Raw genomic sequence first — 18,897 nt, 5'->3', positions numbered from 1 at the left:
TGAAGACGGGGCCTGCTTCATATTCTTCTTCATCAAGGAGACAAGGGGGGAGGAAAAAAGACGCCTCGCCAACCTCCACTCCCTTAATAGCCCCACTATTTGACGATTTGTTTGGCAACATATGGGTTTGCTCTTGTAAACTCCACTCTTAATAATAAAACAACAGATGGTGGAGGACGCCTTTCCTCCCAGCGCTCAGGGGCCTAATGGGATGCTGGCGGCTGGGGCAGGGCTGCCTTCCCTGCAGTCCCATGTTCCCCGCAGCGTCCCCTACCCCGCGGCACCTTGGCTGAAGCAAGCTCACACAGCCAGCCCCGGCGACTGCTATTTAAAAACCTGAGCAATTTTCTGGTGTGTGCACCGACTTGCTTTTCCCCCTGTCTGATTGATTGAGGCTGTTTGTCAAGTGCTGCCATCGAGTCGCTAAAAAGAAAGGTGCCCTGGGGAGCAGCTAAGGATCACGATGCAAAACTTCTAATATGTTTTATTGCAACTTGTATTTCAAAAAAAAAGGCTGGCGCCAGGAAAGGCTTTGTCTGACATTGGCCTAGGAGTGTCTTCCCTGATCCAGGGAAAGCACTAGGGACATCAGTGGCCAGGTAATTGAGGTGCAGAACAGCTCCCCTGCTCCCCCTCCCTGGCAGTCCCCTGGGAACCCACGCCTACATGCTGCAGAAGGGGCATGCAGGATTCTTAGGGCAGGCAACTCAATGCCTCCCAGCTCAGTGAACTGGGTCACCTCACAGAGCCCCACCTAGGAAATGGACCACATACATACCTATGAGGCTGACTTGGGGGACAAATGCTATGGGAGGGGGCTCCATCTTGTCTCATGCCACCAAGGTGGTCTCAGCCCCAATAGCCCGAGGCTCAGCTGAAGCTCAGACCTACCTTGGCATACTCCATCAAATCATTTCGGCCCTTGAACCGGTTGTAAAACTCAGGCATCCTCCAGGGGGCGATGACCTGGAGGCAGGACAAAGGGGACAAAGGGTCAGGACCTGGGTAAGGAGTCTCCCACTGTGTCCCTCAGAAGACTCCCTGGGGAGTGAGCAGGGAGACTAAGGAAGGAACACTGGGCACTGGAGAGACCTGTGTTCTGTGACCAAATGGCTGTGCATCCCTCTGGGCCTCAGTTTCTCCAGCTGAGACCTGAGTGTCTGAGAGCTTCAAGGTTCAGTGAGTCTAGGGTGGGAGGGAGACAGCACAAATGTAATTTGCCCCCCCCCATAATGCTGCAGTGGGGGCGTTATGGAAGAGTCCCAGCTATACATATTCCACATGGGCCCTGCTGGCCTTCAGGGTCAGGGACTGGTCCCCAAGAAGTAGAACTCAGCATATCACCCAGTACAATGTCGCTGGTGTGGTGGACACGGTAGGGTATGGTGGACACGGTGGGGTGTGGTGGTACCAGGGTACGCTCCTCAATGCCCAGCCCTAGACACAGCACTCCTTAATCAGGCTCAGAACTGAGAAACTTCATGATTGGCCAGGCTCCCAGAGACCGACTAGTTTGGGCCCCTGCCCCATCCCACCATAGCCCCTGGGCTTTGTCTCTTTAAAGAAAGATCCAGAAACTAGTCACCCCATCCCCCACAGTGGCCGTGGGAACCAGAGGCAGAGGTTGAAGGATGGGCCTTGGCGCCAGAGGCCCTGCAGCGCAGCTACTGTGCTGGGCACCTTTGGAGGCCTGGCCTGCAGAGGTCAGATGTATCAGAACTCATTACCGCTCACTTCCAGGCCAGCTCCGTCCCCAGGCTGGGGACAGCTGGCAGTCTGGGCAAGGGACATAGAAAGACATGCTGCAGAGAGGAAGAAGCCCAGGGGGAAGGAGAAGGATTAGGTCTCCTGGGGTTACCAAGGAGCTCAGATTGAGGTTGTGTAATGCAGAATGCAGCCACCGGTTGACAAGACCGCGCCTGGAGGGCTGGCCCCGTGAAAAGGACATGAAAATCTCTACAACAGTTTGGGAAATGCTGAGTCCATGTTGGATAACTTTTTGGATACATGGAGTTCAATGAAATATTAAATTATGTTACCCGATTCTCTCTCTCTCTCTCTCTCTCTCTCTCTCTCTCTCTCCCAAGACAGAATCTTACTACATGGCCTTGGCTAGCCTGGAATTCACTATGTAGACCAGGTTGAGTTTTAATTCATAGTGAACTGCCTTCCTCTGCCTCCCGAGTGCTAGGCCTGGATTTTAATTTTTTTAAAGATGAAGCAGCTAGAGGATGCGCCCCGCATCATATTAATGCCCAGCAAATACTGCAGGGATGACTGAGTGAAGGGATGGAGGGGTAAGTAGACAGAGGCCCAAGTCAGTCAGGCTGAGGGACAAGGGTGACCGAAAGGAACAGTCTGGTCCATGCACATGTATACACCCCCCCAGGTGATATGCCAAAGGTCCCTGGGGAAGGCTCTGAGACACGGAGGGGGTCAGCCACAAATATCCAGAAAGGGATCAGAATGTAGCAGGAAGAGGCTATTCTGACCTATGACCAGAGATATCAATGCCCCCCCCCCCCCAATACCCTGACTGCACCTCCAGGAAGAGAGAATGGCTAGGAAGATAGCAACCTTCCCAGAGACTGCCACCTCCTGTCTACCGCTGTCCTTTACAGGACCCAGGGGCATCATGGAGTGACACAGAGATAGTAACAGCACAAGGACTCCACCCTTGTCACCTCCTGGACCTCACTGTCTACTCCCTAGGGTGAAGAGCAACATCTTACCTTAATCTGGGGTGCCAAGGAGTAGCAAGTAAGCTCAAAGCGGACCTGGTCGTTCCCCTGGAACAGAGAGCAAGGGATTATGAGTGCCACAGGATGGTATCTGGGGATGGACGACAAAATGGCAGAGGGCTCCCTTCTCACATAGTGCCAGCCCGTGACATTGCTATCCTGTTTTAAGGCCAGAGACCAAAGAAGCAGATGCTGCTCCATGCGAGGGGCCACGACTGGACCCCAGGGCTTTCCCACAGCATGCACGAGATGCAAGGCTTGGGTAAGCATGTGTACAGCTAGCTGAAGGGTATAGCACACAGCTATACCGTGTGTGCACGGCTGAAGGGTGACCGCACACTGAACAGCACACAGCTGTACCATGTTCAAGCTAAGGGCAGAGCATGGGCACACGGAGACATCTGTGAGTATATGCACTGTTGAGAACATGGTGGAGGTCTGGAGGAATACGTGTGCGTGCGTGTGTGTGTGTGTGTGTGTGTGTGTGTGCGTGTGCGTGTGCATGGATGTAGTCTAGAGGGTCCTGTAGGAGCGTGCTGCTCCTTAGGGACTGGAGACCTGGATCCCAGAGACCCCAAGCAGGAAAACACAGGCCCCCAAGGGGCCCAGCTTCACGGTTTGATCTTTCACACTCACGAAGTGGTAATTCCTGTCACTCCCCAAGCCTCAGTTTCCCCAGTTCCTAGCGGTTTGGGTGGGGAATAGGACTAAATGACCTGGGAAGGCCTTCTGCTTTCAGCCTCTTTCTGCACAGACAGGGAGACTGAGGCCCAGAAGGGGCACAGTACTGTAAAGCGAACAGATGCGTGTCCTCCTGAGGCAGAGACAGACCCCCAACCCCGGGCCCGCACGCCTCACAGCCTGTAGACGGTCATCCTGACCACTCCGTGAGTCAGAAGGAAGAGGGGTAGGGCAGGCACAGGCTACCGGGGATGCTGTCTCTGTGTTGTCTGCTCTGCCACTCACAGAGAGGGAGGCTCAGGCACTGAGAAATAATAGAGGCCCCTTTCGCCTACTGTGAAAACTGCACGGGCGCAGCCAGGCAGCAGTGGGAATAACATGTTATTTTCCGGAGTCTTGTCAGGTGGTGCGGAAAGCCTGGTTCCAGCCCCTCCCCACAGAAAAGAGCGGCTGCTGATCCTCTTGGACACCGGGCCCCACAGCCAGCCCCTCCGTCTCCATTCGGTCCCACACGGGCACCTACTACTTCTGTCACAGGGACAGTTCCAGGGGCCAGAGGGCCTTTAAGCAGTGCTTGAGAGATGGACAACACGAAGGCCAGAGATGCGGAACCAGTGCTTAGGGTCACAAAGGCGACACATCCATCCTGAGACTGCTCAGTTGGGCAGGTGCAGTGAGTGAGACCATGGGTTCCGTACAAGCCACTCCATGGGGTAGGGGGGATGTGGGGACACTGAGGCAAGGTGAGGCAGCACCTTTAGGAAGCCAGAACGCTCTAGCACAACGATGCCTCATCTTGGATTTGCACCGTGCATGGCCAAGTGCTACCTAGCCTGGCCACTCTCCCCCTGTGGCTTCATGTTTCACCGACACAAAAGGCAGCCTGTGCCTCCCGAGCCAGGCCCAGCTAGGCTGGTGTCTGCTGACCCAGACATGGCAGGGGGATGGATACCCATCTGTTCAGAAGTCGAGAGCCTTGGAAAAGCTGGACAAACAGGCTTTCTTGATTCAAAATCTGTCCTAGGCAAGAGTCTAGGGCCTTGCATTTTCTTTACTGACCCTCGGGCTCCTGGTGCTGGGGCAGCTCCTAGTAGCATCCCTAAGTGGGAGATGGAGGCAGGGGACAGAGTCATATCACACACATGTCGTCCACATACTGGTGCATGTGCACATGCGTGTACCATGGTGAGCGCCCATGGGAATGGAAGGGCAAGGAAGGGGGAGTGCCTCCCATCTGCCCTGGGGTAGCCTTGCAGATGGTGCCATTTACAAAACTACCCCTGCACCCCCAGAGTCTTAGGCTCATATTTCCTGGCTTTTCTTTGAAATCTAGGGGCTCGAGCTCTCTGGATGGGTGGGGGTTCACTTTTACAGCAACCAAGGATAAGAAGCAATGCCGTTCTGAATGACACTCTTTGGTCACCTTGACCCCGGGCCTTTGCACAGACCACGCCTACAGCCAGGGCTGCACTTCATTCAATGTCTCTGGCTAACTCCTGCCCTTCTAGGCTATCTGAACACATCCTGCCAGTGTTCCTGCTGGCTTCGTGTCTCAGTCCCACAGCGCCTCCATCTGGCTGTACAGAGCTACTGCCTAGGAGGCACGGTGAGAATGCTGGGGCTGGAGAGATGGCTCAGCACTCGCTGCTCTGGCAGAAGGCATGGGTTAGGTTGCCAGGACATACTTAGTGGCTCACAACCATACGTAATGTAACCCCAGTTCCAAGGGATCCAATGCCTTATTCTGACCCCTGTGGGTTAATTCACCTGTGCGGTGCATACACAAACACATAAGTAAAAAATTAAACTATTGTGCCAACTCTTAGTGACAGGTGCTAAGGCAGAAGGATGGCAAGTTCAAGACCAGCCTGGGATATACGGGGAGACTACTAAAAACAACATGGAGCCTGGCTCCTCGGAGATTCACTCTTGAGGTTACCCAGGGACCTCTCTGGTCTGGGGTACCGGTAGCCTGCTCACATCTTGGCCATGGACCCCTACATCTTTAGCGGGACTCTGCCAACATCCTGTTGGGACCTGCCTCAGCCGGCCTTCGGCATGTCCTCATGCCCAGTGTGGCTCTGCCTCTTGATCACCCTGCCCGCCATTCTCCAGGGACAACCACTTCCTGAGATGTGCAGTCACCGGTGTGTTCCAGAGAGGCCGATACTGCAACCCAGTGCTAAGCCCCAGCTGATGCCAGGACCTCTCCACTCTCCAGCTCTTGGAAGTTGTCTACGAGGGCCATGTGCTGGGGAAGGAGGTGGGGTGCTGCATACATGTGGCGAACACCCAGACCAGGGAGAGCAGAGACAGAGCCGCTCTGGCTCCCCAGCGTCTCACTGGCCTTTCGGCTGCTGGTATCAGGGACCCTGAGATGCTTCAAACTAGACCATCTTCCCTGTGAACAGTGGAGACACCCCCAAGCCCAATCAAAGCAGCTGTAAGGGCCCATGTGGAAAGATCTAGAGCCCTGAAAAACCTCTGCAGTGAACTCAAGCCCTGTCTGCACCCTATGCCCATAGTATCCTCAAACCTAAGCCTCTGGTGCCCTCTGGTGGCCATGTGCACAGCATGTGGTCAATCTCAAGAAAGAACCAGAAGGAGATGCAGTCTCTTGCTCTACTGGCCTGAAGGCTGCCGGGTTGATTCCCCACAGAATGAACCTTCAGAGCCCTGATCTCCACTCCAGCCTGCAAGCCTCCCAAGATGGGGAGGTTCACTGCCTTCTCATTTCATCTGGAAAGGTTCAGTGGCTCAGGGGGGCTTTATTCTGCACTGAGACCTTTGCCGGTCCTCACTCATCTCTCTAAACGGCCCAGGAGCTGGGTGCTATCTTCACACTCATCTGTAGATGGTGAAGCAGAGACCTGCAGGGGAAAGTGAACAACGTGGATACCATGGTGCTCGATCTGAGCCGAGTGTGCAGCTCTGAGCCCTGGGTCTGACTTCCCAACGTGGCTCTTAGGGAAGATGGTACTTACGGACCGCCCAGATAGCCCGTAGCACCCACCTCTCCTCATGTGGTGCCCTAAAATCCAGCTAAGCAGACTGGGTACCAGTGAAAAGTGGGACCCTCTTGGGTGTGAAGACTGCTGGCCAGTCTGCTCCCCTTCATGGCTCCTACCCAGGAGGGTTGTTCTCCAGTATCCTCTGGAGAATTGTCTGAGCCGGGCATAGCTTCTCTGTGTCCCCAGTTGGGACATTTGTTATCAATCTCTGGTCTCAGGGACACTCTGCTCCTTGGCTCTGCAATGTGTCTACCTGTGCTCATAGCCAGAGTACAGATGTCATGAAGACAGGAAGCGGTCTTCCTCCTGACCCTTGACCCAAGGCTCTTGACTCCTGACCTTCAGCAGCCACGGGTTTCCTAAGGACAGCCAATATAGCCTTGAAGGATTCAACTGCGTTTGCCACCCAGCAGGTACCCATCCTTGGCATGTCAGACACAGCTAGCTCATCAGGATCCAAGACAACAAAGGAGCAGCCAAGCTTTCACACCAGTGCTACCCTGGTGGTTGGTGTTTCCAGGGCCACCACCAGGTCTGCTTTAGCTGCATGTCTCCTGTACCCCCAACATCACAGCCCCATGTCAGCAAGGTGGCAAGCCTCATGGGTTACGGAACAGACGGGTTTGACAGCTGTGCCCTGTCCTAGACTACTGTCACGGAGTACACTGTTTGAGAGTCTGCGTCTTTTTGTTTGTTTTTTGTTTTTCAAGACAGGGTTTCTCTGTGTATCCCTGGCTGTCTTAGAACTAGCTCTGTAGACCAGGCTGGCCTCGAACTCACAGAGATCCTCCTGCCTCTGCCTCCCGAGTGCTAGAATTAAAGACGTGCACCACCTCACCCAGAGAGAGCTCATCAATACTGTTGAGTGCGGCCATCTGGGGATAGAAGCTGGGAATTGCCCCAGGGGGTCCTCTTTAGTCTGTGTTATACATGCAGGCAAAAGCGTCCCTCAAAGCCAGGTGCCATAGCCAGGTATTGATGCACATCCCTTTAACCCCAGCACTGGGGAAGAGGCAGAGGCAGGTAGAGAAACAGAGAAACCCTGTCTGGAATAACAAGAACAAACAAACAAAACAGCCAGGTGCCAGGTCTAAATCCCCAGATGTGACCTTGTTTGGTCTTCACAGAGGAGCTGGGTTTTGATGAGGCTATTAGGGTGTCCAGGAAGACCAGCCCCCCATAGAAAGGAGACAAACAATCTCACAATGATGGGAACACAACTGAGGCCTCTATGAGGCAAGGACTGAATGCCTGGGGGTGGGGGTGGTCTCAAACATAGTCTCTTCTCTGGGCCTTAGGAAGGAGCAGGTCCTTACACTGTGTCATTGAAGTTCTGGCCTTCAGAGCCCACCCTGCTCTCCAGTTCTTTCTAGCCCTTTCTGTGACATCCCGTGGTGACATATGCTGTGACTTTATCTGGGGCTGTGTCAGGCCTACCGAGGGTGACAAGGCTCCCCTGGGAAGCTGAGCACACAGACCAAAGGGATGACCACTGCTGCTCAGGCAGCCCAGCCCTTCACCCTGGCCACCTCTGAAATCCTCAGTGACCTAACTTCCTTTCCTCCTTCCAGCCACCAGACCCATCATCTCTAGCCTTACCTTTCCCGTGGCACCGTGAGACACATACTTGGCCCCTTCGCGCTGGGCAATTTCCACCTGTTTGCGGGCTATGCAAGGCCTGGCCAGAGAGGTACCCAAGAGATAGCGGTCTTCATAGAGCGCACTGGACTGGACAGCAGGCCAGATGAACTCCTCCACAAACTCCTTGCTCACATCTTCAATGAACACCTAAGGGGAGGGCAGTTGTGAGAGGGAGCCTAGCAAGAATTGGGGCCCAACAGGAACACAGAGCCCTGGAAGTCCATATAAGATCAGAGCAGGCTACAGACTTCCTTTCTGCCCTGTAGTAGTAGACACCACTAATCAGTTTCAGCCAACCATACTATCAGTCTCCTTTCTGCACTCATGGCAGACATTACTAATCAATCCCAATATACCATCCAGCATCCTTCTCAACAGAACAGAACTCTGTTATTCCTTAGGATCTGGAACAGAAGTTATCAACCAGGTGAGCTTCTCTAGAAGGAACCTGGCAATCCCTGGAGATATTGTCAGTTGTCACAATTGCTGGAATAGGTGAGGGAACAGGGCTTGGAACAGCTAGTAAATGCAGCCAGGGATCTGCTACATTCCAAATGTCCAGGCCAAGTAGCCGTGTGTGAACTACTGAGACCCTAGCTCTGAGGAGTGAAGACCTTCTAGGAAGACCAGTGAAAACAATTGTATTGGGAACTGAAGAGATGGCTCAGAGGCCAAGAGGACCCCCTGATCTTGTAGGACCTGAGTTTGATTCCCAGCACCCACATAGGATCCAACACCTTCTTCTGATGTCTGCAGGCATCAGGTACACGTGGTACAGACATACATGCACCCATACACATGATAAAATTTAAAATATATAACACATTACATCATGTACTGAAGTGCTAGTTGCTGTTTTTGTTAAGGTAGCTTTCATGCTGGCAACATAAAAGTAACACCCAAATGTTTCAAGCAAGCCAACTCCATAGAGGAACACAGAGGGGTGCTGAGACCAGAGGAACTGAGGGCACCACACACCAGTCCCTGTGCAGAAACTGGCTGAAGTCCTCAGTGCTTTTCCTTCTGCCTAGGTAAGGATAAGGCAGCCCCACCCTCCTGTCTCCTCCCCCTCCCCTCCTCTGGGCAGCCCTGAATAGAGTCTCACTCCAGGCTTTGGCCACAGGGTGCCTTGGGTTTGTGAGACTCGATCCCTGAGTGCTCTTTCTGACCTGTAGAGTTCTGCAGGGACAAGCAACTGAAAAAGTATCCTACAGAGCAATCAGTTCTGACCAGGCAGTGGACTGGAATGTCTCCTATCCAATCCCCAAGCAAAAGGGTTCAAGTGGCAAGGTTACTCCACTAGGAGCAGTTTGTGGGTGGCACTCAGTGGGGCCACCCAACACAGGCATATCTGTCAAAGGTTAGAGATGCAGCCAACACTGAGTCCAGCTGGGGTTTCCTGGGGATGGAAAAGGATGGAAGGATAAGCAGATGGACAGACAGCGGGATGGGCAGGTAGATGATGGAGGAGTGGATGGAAGAGAAATAAAAGAGGGGTGGACAAAACAAAGGACAAATGGGGAGTTGGATGGATGGATGACCGAGCGGATGGACTGATAGATGGACAGGTTAGTAGGTAAGTAGGTGCATGGATGGATGCATAAGTGGATAGGTAGGTTAGTGGGTAGGTAGATGCATGGATGGATAAGTGGATAGGTAGGTTAGTGGGTAGGTAGGTGCATGGATGCATAAGTGGATAGGAAAATGGACAGGGGGTGTTCGTATATCTGAAAGCAGCACATTTGATCTCACCCCCCTGGAAGCAAGAGGGCAAACTGGAGGGATGGGTGTGGGAGACAGGAGTTCTGCTGCCCCTCCCCTCGCAGCTCCACTCCAGCCCCGAGCCCGGCGTCTTACAGGTACCTTTTTGGCCCCAAGCTTCAGGGCCTTCTTCCTGGCTTCCTCAAAGTCTTCCTTCTGGCCGATGTTGGCCTGTGGAGCAGAAACAGAGGCCAGTAAGCCGAGGGACGGAGAGGGTGCGAGAGGATCGCGAGGGCCCTGGGTGAACCCGGGCAGCCATCACGGAAGCGGTGCCTCATGATGAGGAGGTGGTAGAAGGAAGAATGGGGCCTGCAGGGGGACTTGGAGACTGGGGCTTCCCAGCAGCTCACACTTGGCCCCATGTGGCTGGGTGTGCACGTCACTGGTTCCCCTGGGCTGAGAGGGTAGCAAAGCTGATCCTGGCACCCGAGTCGTTGGGACACAGAGATGTGTTGTAATCATCCACAAAGCTGAGGCTTCCTCTGAGGCCTGCCCTGCACCATCACCCTGGCCATAGGCAGGGACCAGCTTATCTGAGTGTCCTAGTGGGCTGCAGGCCGCAGGTCAGAGGCGTTCAGCTTGCACACATAAAGTTCTGCCTGTGGACTTGAGCCCACTGCTTGTCCCCACCTGAACCCACAGGTGGGTTCTGCTCTCCTAAGGCCCAGCTGTAGGTTCCCGTCTGAGATTACCCAGTTTTCAATCTGCCAGATGTCAAATCTGGGGTCTGTAGAGCTAGGACCACCCTGCCTGACACACACACACCTGCCACTCACCAGGTGGCTTGGAGCAATGGGCTCCCCCCACACACACTATAATCCCAGTCCTGTGTAGCTTGTCAGTTGACCATACAGAGACCGCCAACAAATTCCAAATTCTTCAGAGGATCTTTCAGCTCATTTCCCTGGGAGGATTTCCCCCACCTCACCCCCCACCCAGGAATGGTGGGAACTATTATGCCACACCCCACCCCCACCTGCGTGACAGACCCGTGTTCCTAAGGTGGACCCACAGAGAATGCCTGGAAGGCCTGACTCCAGCCAATGGGAGGAGCCTTGGACTCTACTACCCGTGAGTGAGCCTGACACAGCTGGGTTATGATTTTGCTTGCTGTGGAGAGGCCAGGAATGAAGCCAAGGAAAAACAGCTCTGGACAGTGCCTTGATCTAGCCATGCTGGAGCTTCCCTACTCCTGGACATCAATCACTATGAGAGACAAGAACTGCTTTTCGATTTTTGCTCTGTTTTGCCTTCAGCTGCTCTAGGCTGGAGCTGAAGGGTTTCTAACCCAGAGTCTTGATGAGCACAGCTGTGGAGTGGATTCCTAGGCTGCTGAGGATCCTGAGGGCAGCCGGCTCAATTAGTGATGTCTGTGCTAGGTCCTGGGTGCGGAAGTAGCACCAAGCACAACCTCTCTCTGATGATCCATTTGCCGCCCTAGAACTAAAGACCACTTAGAGGGAGAGGAGAGGCCAGGACTGTGTGCCACTTCGAAGCACAGAGATAGCAGAGGCATAGCTAAAGGCACGCCCCTGTTCCCGCCATCCTGTCCCCTTCTCTGGTTCTGAGGGGCATCTTAAGGCCAAAGAAATGGAGGCAGCTCAGCAAGTGAGAGGCTGTTTCCCCTTCTGGCTCAGGAGAGTTGTAGAGAGAAAAGCAAGACTTGGTGGAGGGACGCGGTGACCTGTGGGCAGCAGGGACAGAGAGCGACAGATGGCAGGCATGCCGGGAACCTCCTTACCAGGTAAGCGATGACATCATAGCCTTGTTCCTTCAGCCACACAAGGATGCAGGAGGTGTCCAGGCCGCCACTGTAGGCCAGAACCACGGAGCCCTTGCTGGACATCTCGTCTGGGGAGTGTGAAGGAATGGTGAGTGTATCAGGCCAACCCTGCAAGTCCCTCCTGGCTCGGGGCCCACTGGGGAGGGGGGGGGGGCGGGAGGAGGCCTTGGGCAGCTTTATCCCTGGGACAATAAAGCACTGGGAACAGAATGTCCACCTTCCTGCATCCACCCCTCCTGGGAGACCCTGACCTGACTGTTCTGAACACATTCCACACGGGATTCAAGAATGCTCACGGCAGGGGTCGGGGCCAGTGATAAGGAGGTCAGTCTTGGAGCCAGTCCCCACTAGCTAGACAGAGGCTGAGGGCTGGACCAAAGCCAGCAAGAGGGATGTGTGTAGCGGAGGCTGGGAAGGGGCCTGAGCCGGAGCCGCAGGCAGCTGACATGCCCCCTTAGAACTGTTCCTTGCCAAGCAAGATGCGTCAGATAGGGCCCTGGGCACCCCGAGCCTTCACAAGGACCCCAGAAGTAGGTGGACGGTGCACAGGGAGGTCAGCGGTCAAGGTCACAGAACAAACAGTTCAAGGGCAAAGAGAAAGCCTGGCTTTGGAACTTGGTTTTTTGCCCAGTAAGTGATGTTGCCTCCCGACTTTGGGCGAAAAAGCCACAGGATCGGCCACCTGGTCCTGGGCACCTCTCCCTCCTTCCCTCACTGGAATTCGAAGTAGCTTGACACCCTGTTTTCAAGGGATCTGAGAGACCCCCAGTATCTGTCAATTCAAACCCACAGGGGCGCAGGAGTGTTTTGTGTGCAGACAGAGAAAGGGGTATGAAGAGAGGCCAGGCAGAACACCTCTCCGTAGTCTGGGGTTCTTTCCCAGAAGCCCTACCACAATACAACCCCTTCTTCAACTAACAGAGCCTTCCAGAAAGTACTACGGTTGTCTCTTGGCCATTGCAGCTGTTTCTTCTGTCTAGACGGCTCCCTGAGTGCCCTCGGGCATGCCATGCACGTGGCCCACTGTGCTAAAGAGGAAACTCAGAGTCTGAAACTCGGTGATTATAGTGTCAGTGGGCAGTAGGGCCAGATGTGGACCCAGGACTCTGTGTCTCACAGTTCCACGAGGGCAGTGGTTCTCAACCAGGGGTCGCAGAGCAGACATGTACATTATGATTCAGAACAGTAGCAAAACTACAGTGATGAGGTAACCATGAAAATAATTTTATGGTCGGGGGTCAGCACAACACGAGGAACTGTGTTATTAAGGGCTGCAGCATTAGGACGTGGAGAACCCCTGCCTTAGGGCAGAGGCACCTAGGGTCCTTGTTAGATGTCGCTGGGAAGGGTGATGGACAGCCCTCCACAAGCCTCAGGAATTCAGCAGGGTCACCTGGTTGCCACCACTACCATGGAGACTGTTGAGTGCTGTCCCTTGGGTTCCAGTGGCTTTCCCAGGCCACCCAGTGCCATGCTGCATGTGGACTTTGGAGCTTGAGCCAAGACCATGCAGTTCCTCACATGTCTGCCAGGCCCACTCTCTAGTCAGCCCCAGCGGGTCTCTTGAAGGCCCTGATGCCCTTTGGACTTAAGGAGGCAAACACCTCAGGAACAAGGTGGTTGGTGCAAGGGCCAATTCTCCCTGCTTCCTGCCGTCTCCAGCAGGCAGCAACTGTCTGCCTATGCCCAGCTAGCTGCCCTGGACCTTGGCATTCAGTGACTCAGCAGGCCCTGACCTTGGGACCAGAAGATGGTGCCCATGGCAACTGCAGCTAGGCAACTGGCCATAGAGGATGAAGGGAAGGAGGGAGAAGGATCAAAGTGGAAAATACCTGTGATTGCAAGTACAGGTTCCTGGATGGAGTCCTCAGTCTGTCTCCCTGGTCCGGTGAACCACTCTGTAGAAGCAAATGTGATGTTGAGATCCCAAATCTGGCTTCTGTGGCCACTTGATGCTATGAGTGGCCTGACTGAGACAGGAGACATGGTGTCAAGGAAGACATCTAGAGTTGTGTGTCCACTAAGCAGGCACTCTACCCCTTAGCTGCACGGATCTAAATCATCCAGTTTGTTAAGTTTTGTATGCATCAACCTGGAAGCCTCTGTCATAATCCAGGCGACAAACATGAGCTAAAGAAGTAACTTAGTGGCAAAATGCCCACTGCAGAAGCCTGAGACCTGAGTTCAGATCCCTGGCAACCATTTTAAAAGCCGGTATAGTGGTGTGCACTATAACCCCAGAGGCAGAGACAGGAAGATTCCTGGAACTCACTGGTCAGTCAGTCTAGTCAAATCTGTAAGGTCTGGATTCAGTGGGAGACTGAAGCAAGGTGGGGAGGAGGCTAGAGAGACGGCTCCACAGTTAAGAGCACTGGGGAGGACCTGGATTCGATTCCCAGCACCCACACAAAGGCTCACACCTATCTGTTAACTCCAGTTCCGGAGGATTTGGCGCCCTCTTCTGGCCTCTGAGAGCACTGCTAACATGTGGGACTATACAGGCAGTCAAAACACCGCACCCATAAGATGCTGACACCCTCTCTGGGGGTGTCAGAGGGAAGAGCTAGGCAAAAGGTGGTAAGGGAGTAGGGTACCATGGGGGAATGGATGCTGCCTGAGATTCATTCAGTTCTTAATGGTGACTTCCCCCTTCCCTTCCAAGGACACCTGGCGCCAAGAAGGGTGAAAAGGGAGTAGGTCTCCATAGAGACAGACCAAACATCCCTACTGCCCACTCTCAGTGGCCCCATGGAATGCTCCCTCCCAACAGAGCACTGGATTCTGATCTGCTTCTGTCACGATGTCTCTGCTCTCTCTGCTCGGAGCAGAGATCATCTCCCAGTGCCTATGGCAGGCATTTAGCACTTCAGAGCAGATAATACTCTTTGGCGGTCAGCTCCTTGTTGGGGGGTGGGGAGGAGGAACTAGGATGCCCTGAAATGTGGGCTTCTATGCCTACCTCCATCTGCCAGGCTGTGGTTGTGGGAGCCTACGTTGGGGCTGTATAGTGTGAAGGGTGTGCCCAGCAAGGACTGTGTGCCTTGAAGCTCACATGCGGGCTTGCAATGTGTGTGCTGCATTTGTGTGTGTATCTTTGTGCATCTGAGGTTGGGTACCTGAGAAATTGTCTCCATGCACTTGAGGGGTACGGACCCGAGTGTGTGTGTGTGTGTGTGTGTGTGTGTGTGTGTACAAGTGTGTACACTCATGCACACATGCCTAGAAACTAGTCAGGACCTTGGCTAAGGAGACTGCAGTCTCAAAAGCTAAATGAAGCTATAGCCTTGACTTGGGGAGGAGACAGGAAGAGGCAGAGGGGAAGGAGTACTCTGGATGTGGGCTGGAGTTGTTTTAGCACCCAAACCATGGCCACTCATCTGTCAGGCAGGGGTGAGAACATCTTATCCCTCACACTGGATTCAAGGGTTCAAGGGCATGCTGGAGATGGGGCCTCCCAAACACACCACACCACTTCTGAAGATAATAACCTCAGCTTGCCCCTGACTCTCTGGGGGCTCAGGACATGGAGCTTCCTTCCCAGGGAAGGCATGTGGCCGGGGCTGGCTGAACTGAGAAAAAGTGCAGAACCCACATTCCCAACTCCCAAGCTCTCAAGGCCAGGGCAGGCAGCCTTTGCCATGATAGACACAGGCCAGAGGACAAATGACCACACATCAAGTTGGCTGCCAGCTTGTGTAAGTTGGCAAGGTAGGGGACACTCTCTGTGTCCTCAGCCAAAGCCAAGTGGCCAATGCCCAGGAAACACATATCAGGCCAGCCAGGCTGTTCCTCAACACCCAGGAAGCTTGTATGGCTTTAAAACAACAGCGTTTGAGTGACAAGAGCATGGGTCACATGATGCTGTTTTCAGGCATAGGCTGCCACCGCCACCTATTCAGACGGCGACCAAGATGGGATGAGCCCAGCTCACAGACTTGTGGCTTCAAGCCCAGACTGCCCTCCACACCCTGGCTCCTAGGACGTTTTGCTCTTCACTTTCTGTCCTGACAACTTGTCACCAGACAACAACTACCTGGGCTGTTCTTCCACCCCCTCTCCAACTGATGACATCCTTATTCAGTTCAAATTGGTTTGTCATTACTTTCCTTATAAAACCATAACTGTACCTGGCCCAGCTTCCCTCCCCTGCTTTATGTCTGATAAAGCTAGCCTGCAATCCCAATACCGAACAGCAGGAGGCGCACCAACCTCCTATGGCAGTTGTTCTCAACCTGGGTTGGGGGGGGACTGAATGAGCCTTTCACAGAGGTCACATCATAACAGTAGCAAAATTACAGTTACGAAATAGCAAGGAAATAATTTTGTAGTTGGGGGTCGCCACAGCATGAGAAGCATATTAAAGGGTCGCAGCATTAGGAAGGGTGAGAACACTGTGTTATGGCATCCAAACCCTTATCTAGTGTAACTGTCCTGGCGGGCGTGAGGACACTAGTGCCCCTTCCTTTGACTCTGAGACTACTGAAAGGATGGAATTTCCCAGGAAATTCTGGAGGAATGGAAAAGCTGAAGCACCCGTGAGAGCCAGAGAAGAACCTTTCTCCCAAGAGGCCAGGCATGATGGTGCACACCTTTAATCTCAGCACTTGGAAGGCAGAGGCAAGGGGATCTCTGTGGGCTTGAGGTCAGCCTGGTTCCAGAACAGCCAGGGCCACACAGTGAGACTTTGTCTCAAAAATAAATAAAGAATGGAGATACAATGTCATTCAATTCTGACTAGAGCTTGGGTGATGATGGCCCGGCCACACCTTGAACAGGATTGCTCAGTATGCAATGCCTCTTGCCCTGTTTAAACCCCAGCCTGTGTCAGATGGACTTGGGGGTGGTCCCTGGACCTCTTTGTTTCTCTTCCAGTGCCTACATTGAGCAGCTCTCTAGGGTCTACCTTTTACTATCTTTGGTTTTATTTTTCGAGAGACAGGGTTTCTCTGTGTAGCCCAAGCTGTCCTGGAATTCACTCTGTAGACCAGGCTGGCCTTGATCTCTGCTCTCCGGTCCTGGGACTAAAGGTGCGCCCACCACGCCTGACTCGCCTTTTACTATTAGCTGTCTCTTTAGCCTAAGGGAAAGGTGGCAGAGTTCAGCTTTTCAGAGGCAGCTCTGAGGCTAACAGCTCCAGGTACTGGAAGAGCACATCATCCCACTCATTAGTGCCACCAACAAAGAGTCCCTGGGCGCCTGGCCTTTCCTCAGGTCTAGGGAGGAACCAGCCTCAAAGGAGGCAGGGAGCCTGGTCCTGGGAAACCCACTCTGCCCAAAGCCTTCAGAAAAAAATCAGTGCCTCAGATCCAGAGTTCAGCAAGGCATCACTTTCTACATGGGTGCCCACAAGCAAGCCACTCTCACTCCAGGAGCTGAGTGTTCACAGTGGACGAAGGCATTTGGTTGGCTTAGGGGCCATGAGAAAACGCTGGTGCAGCAGGTGGGCTGGATTGACTCCAGGGGAGTGCTTGGCTTCCACAGCCCAGAGCACGCAGGCATGTGGGGTGGGGGAGGGGCATGTATACCCCAGGGCTAGACTGGGGGCTTCCTGTGCTTGGTCCCAGCATAGAGGTTGGGGAGGTGGGTGGTGGACAGAAGTCACCCTCCATTTTTGGAGTCCACTGACACAGGACAGAGCCAGAATCCCTTGAAAAGCCCTTGGGGTCATTCGCAAAGCTTCTCAGCCTTTGTTGGAATGTGATGGAAGACCCTAGCGAGAACGTGGCGGGCAGCGGGAGGGGGGGGGGGGATGTTAAAAAGGAACTATTCCAGTCTCTGCCCAGCCCAGTTCTTGGCTCCCTCCACTGTCTCTCCCTCTTCTGAAAGTCTAGTCCCAGGGAGCGAGGGAAAATGTCTTTTCAGGTCTGCATCCCAGATCCAGTGAGCAACTGAGCAGACCCAGGCCACATAAGCTCTCTGCAGTTTACTCGACTCTAGGATGGCACAAGAACAAGGCTGGCAGCTCTGGAGACCCGCGGGTGACGTCAGACATCACCTGCCAGGTCACCGGCCAGGTGGAGGAGATGCAAGGGAAGGGATCAAAAGGAAGGATTTTCCTGATCTACCCCTGGGGAGAGGGCAGGTCTGCTCCTGCCACTGAGCTTGCAGACAGTCTGACATTCCCATTTTACAGAGGGGAATACTGAGACTGCAGTTGGCTCTCCTGGAGATTTCCCTCCGTAGCAGAATGATCCTGCCTCCCTGGAGGGGGCCCAAGGCGGTAACAACCCAGAAACAGACGTTTCCTGTGGAGGGGCTCCTCCCAAAGAACCAGCCAGCCAGCCAGCCAGCAGGAAACCTGGCTAGGAGAAGCCCCACCCAAACTGAGCTTCGCACTGCACCCCACCAGGAAGGGACACCAGTCACAGCCTAGAACAAGGCCGGTAGGCAGGGTCCGCACGTCCACCTGAGCAGGGCACCCTCAGACTCGGGAGAAAGCCACACGCTCAAGCCCCTAAGGGAAAGGAGGGACTGAACCTCTTGCCTCACTTTGAGAAACAGGCCTGGGGATAAACAGAGAGTCCGATCCAGGGAGAGTGACTCGGAGCCCCCAATCCTCTGGACTCTCCTTGGTGCCTACTCTTCCCCAACCCTCTGGACTCTCCTTGGGTCTCTACTTGGTGCCTTCGCAGCACATAGGATCCAAGAAGGAAAATCAGACGGGACCTCGATACTCCCCCTGCTTCTCAGATCCTACGACTTGTGCCCTCCGCTAGGTTCCTTAGGCAGCAGAAACATGTGCGTCACAGGAGCTCGGGCATCAGCCTCAATCTTTCCACCGACTGCGCGGTCACTCGGGGGCCTCCCTGTGCCCACCCCTTGCAGCTGCTCTCTCGCTCGCTCTCTCTCTCTGGGATTCCTGGGACGGGTCCTAGGATAACGAGGGAGGCCCGAAACTTCTTACCAGTGAATCCAGGCAGCAGTGGCAGACGGCGGAGCAGGGCTGGGACAGGCGCGCATCCCGGGTTATAAGCACAGGGCCTGGGGGGCAGGAACCTGGGACACGTGGGAACGGGCGCGCGACAGGCCCCGCCCACGGGCCCGGCCCCCACCAGCAGCCTCTCAGAGCTTGCGGCCACCTGCGGGTGGGCGTGGCCCGCCGTTCTCGGCCTGCTGGCCCCTCCCACTTCCCTCAGCGCCAGCACAGCCTCCCGGGGGCGCACGGGCGTGGGCGCTTGCAGCTTCGGTCCCCAGATTCGGGCCAGCTAGTGGCGCCTCGGAGGGCGGTAGAGGCTGGGACCCGCGTGACTAGCAGCCGTCTTGAAAAAAAAAAAAGCCT

General features: G+C 54.3%; 1 protein-coding gene across 1 annotated transcript in view; it reads right to left on the bottom strand.

Annotated features, from left to right (window-relative positions):
- Ass1 (argininosuccinate synthase 1) overlaps positions 1–18,610 on the bottom strand; it is a 48,261-nt gene extending 29,651 nt beyond the window's left edge. The window contains exons 1-7 of the mRNA XM_041675050.1: positions 18,523–18,610; positions 13,451–13,516; positions 11,577–11,686; positions 9,938–10,006; positions 8,033–8,221; positions 2,733–2,789; positions 892–966 (exon numbers count right to left, since the gene is read on the bottom strand). Coding sequence (XP_041530984.1) covers positions 892–966; positions 2,733–2,789; positions 8,033–8,221; positions 9,938–10,006; positions 11,577–11,681 — 495 coding nt within the window. The 5' untranslated portion in view covers positions 11,682–11,686; positions 13,451–13,516; positions 18,523–18,610. The remainder of the gene's footprint in view (positions 1–891; positions 967–2,732; positions 2,790–8,032; positions 8,222–9,937; positions 10,007–11,576; positions 11,687–13,450; positions 13,517–18,522) is intronic.
- Between the last annotated feature and the right edge of the window lie 287 nt (positions 18,611–18,897).

Source organism: Microtus oregoni, unplaced genomic scaffold, assembly GCF_018167655.1.
Source record: "Microtus oregoni isolate MIOR12 unplaced genomic scaffold, Mior012 000025F_ref0000491, whole genome shotgun sequence".
NCBI classification, from domain to species: Eukaryota; Metazoa; Chordata; class Mammalia; order Rodentia; family Cricetidae; genus Microtus; species Microtus oregoni.
The sequence above is the reverse complement of the archived record's forward strand: the minus strand, read 5'-3'. Positions and strand labels throughout refer to the sequence as shown.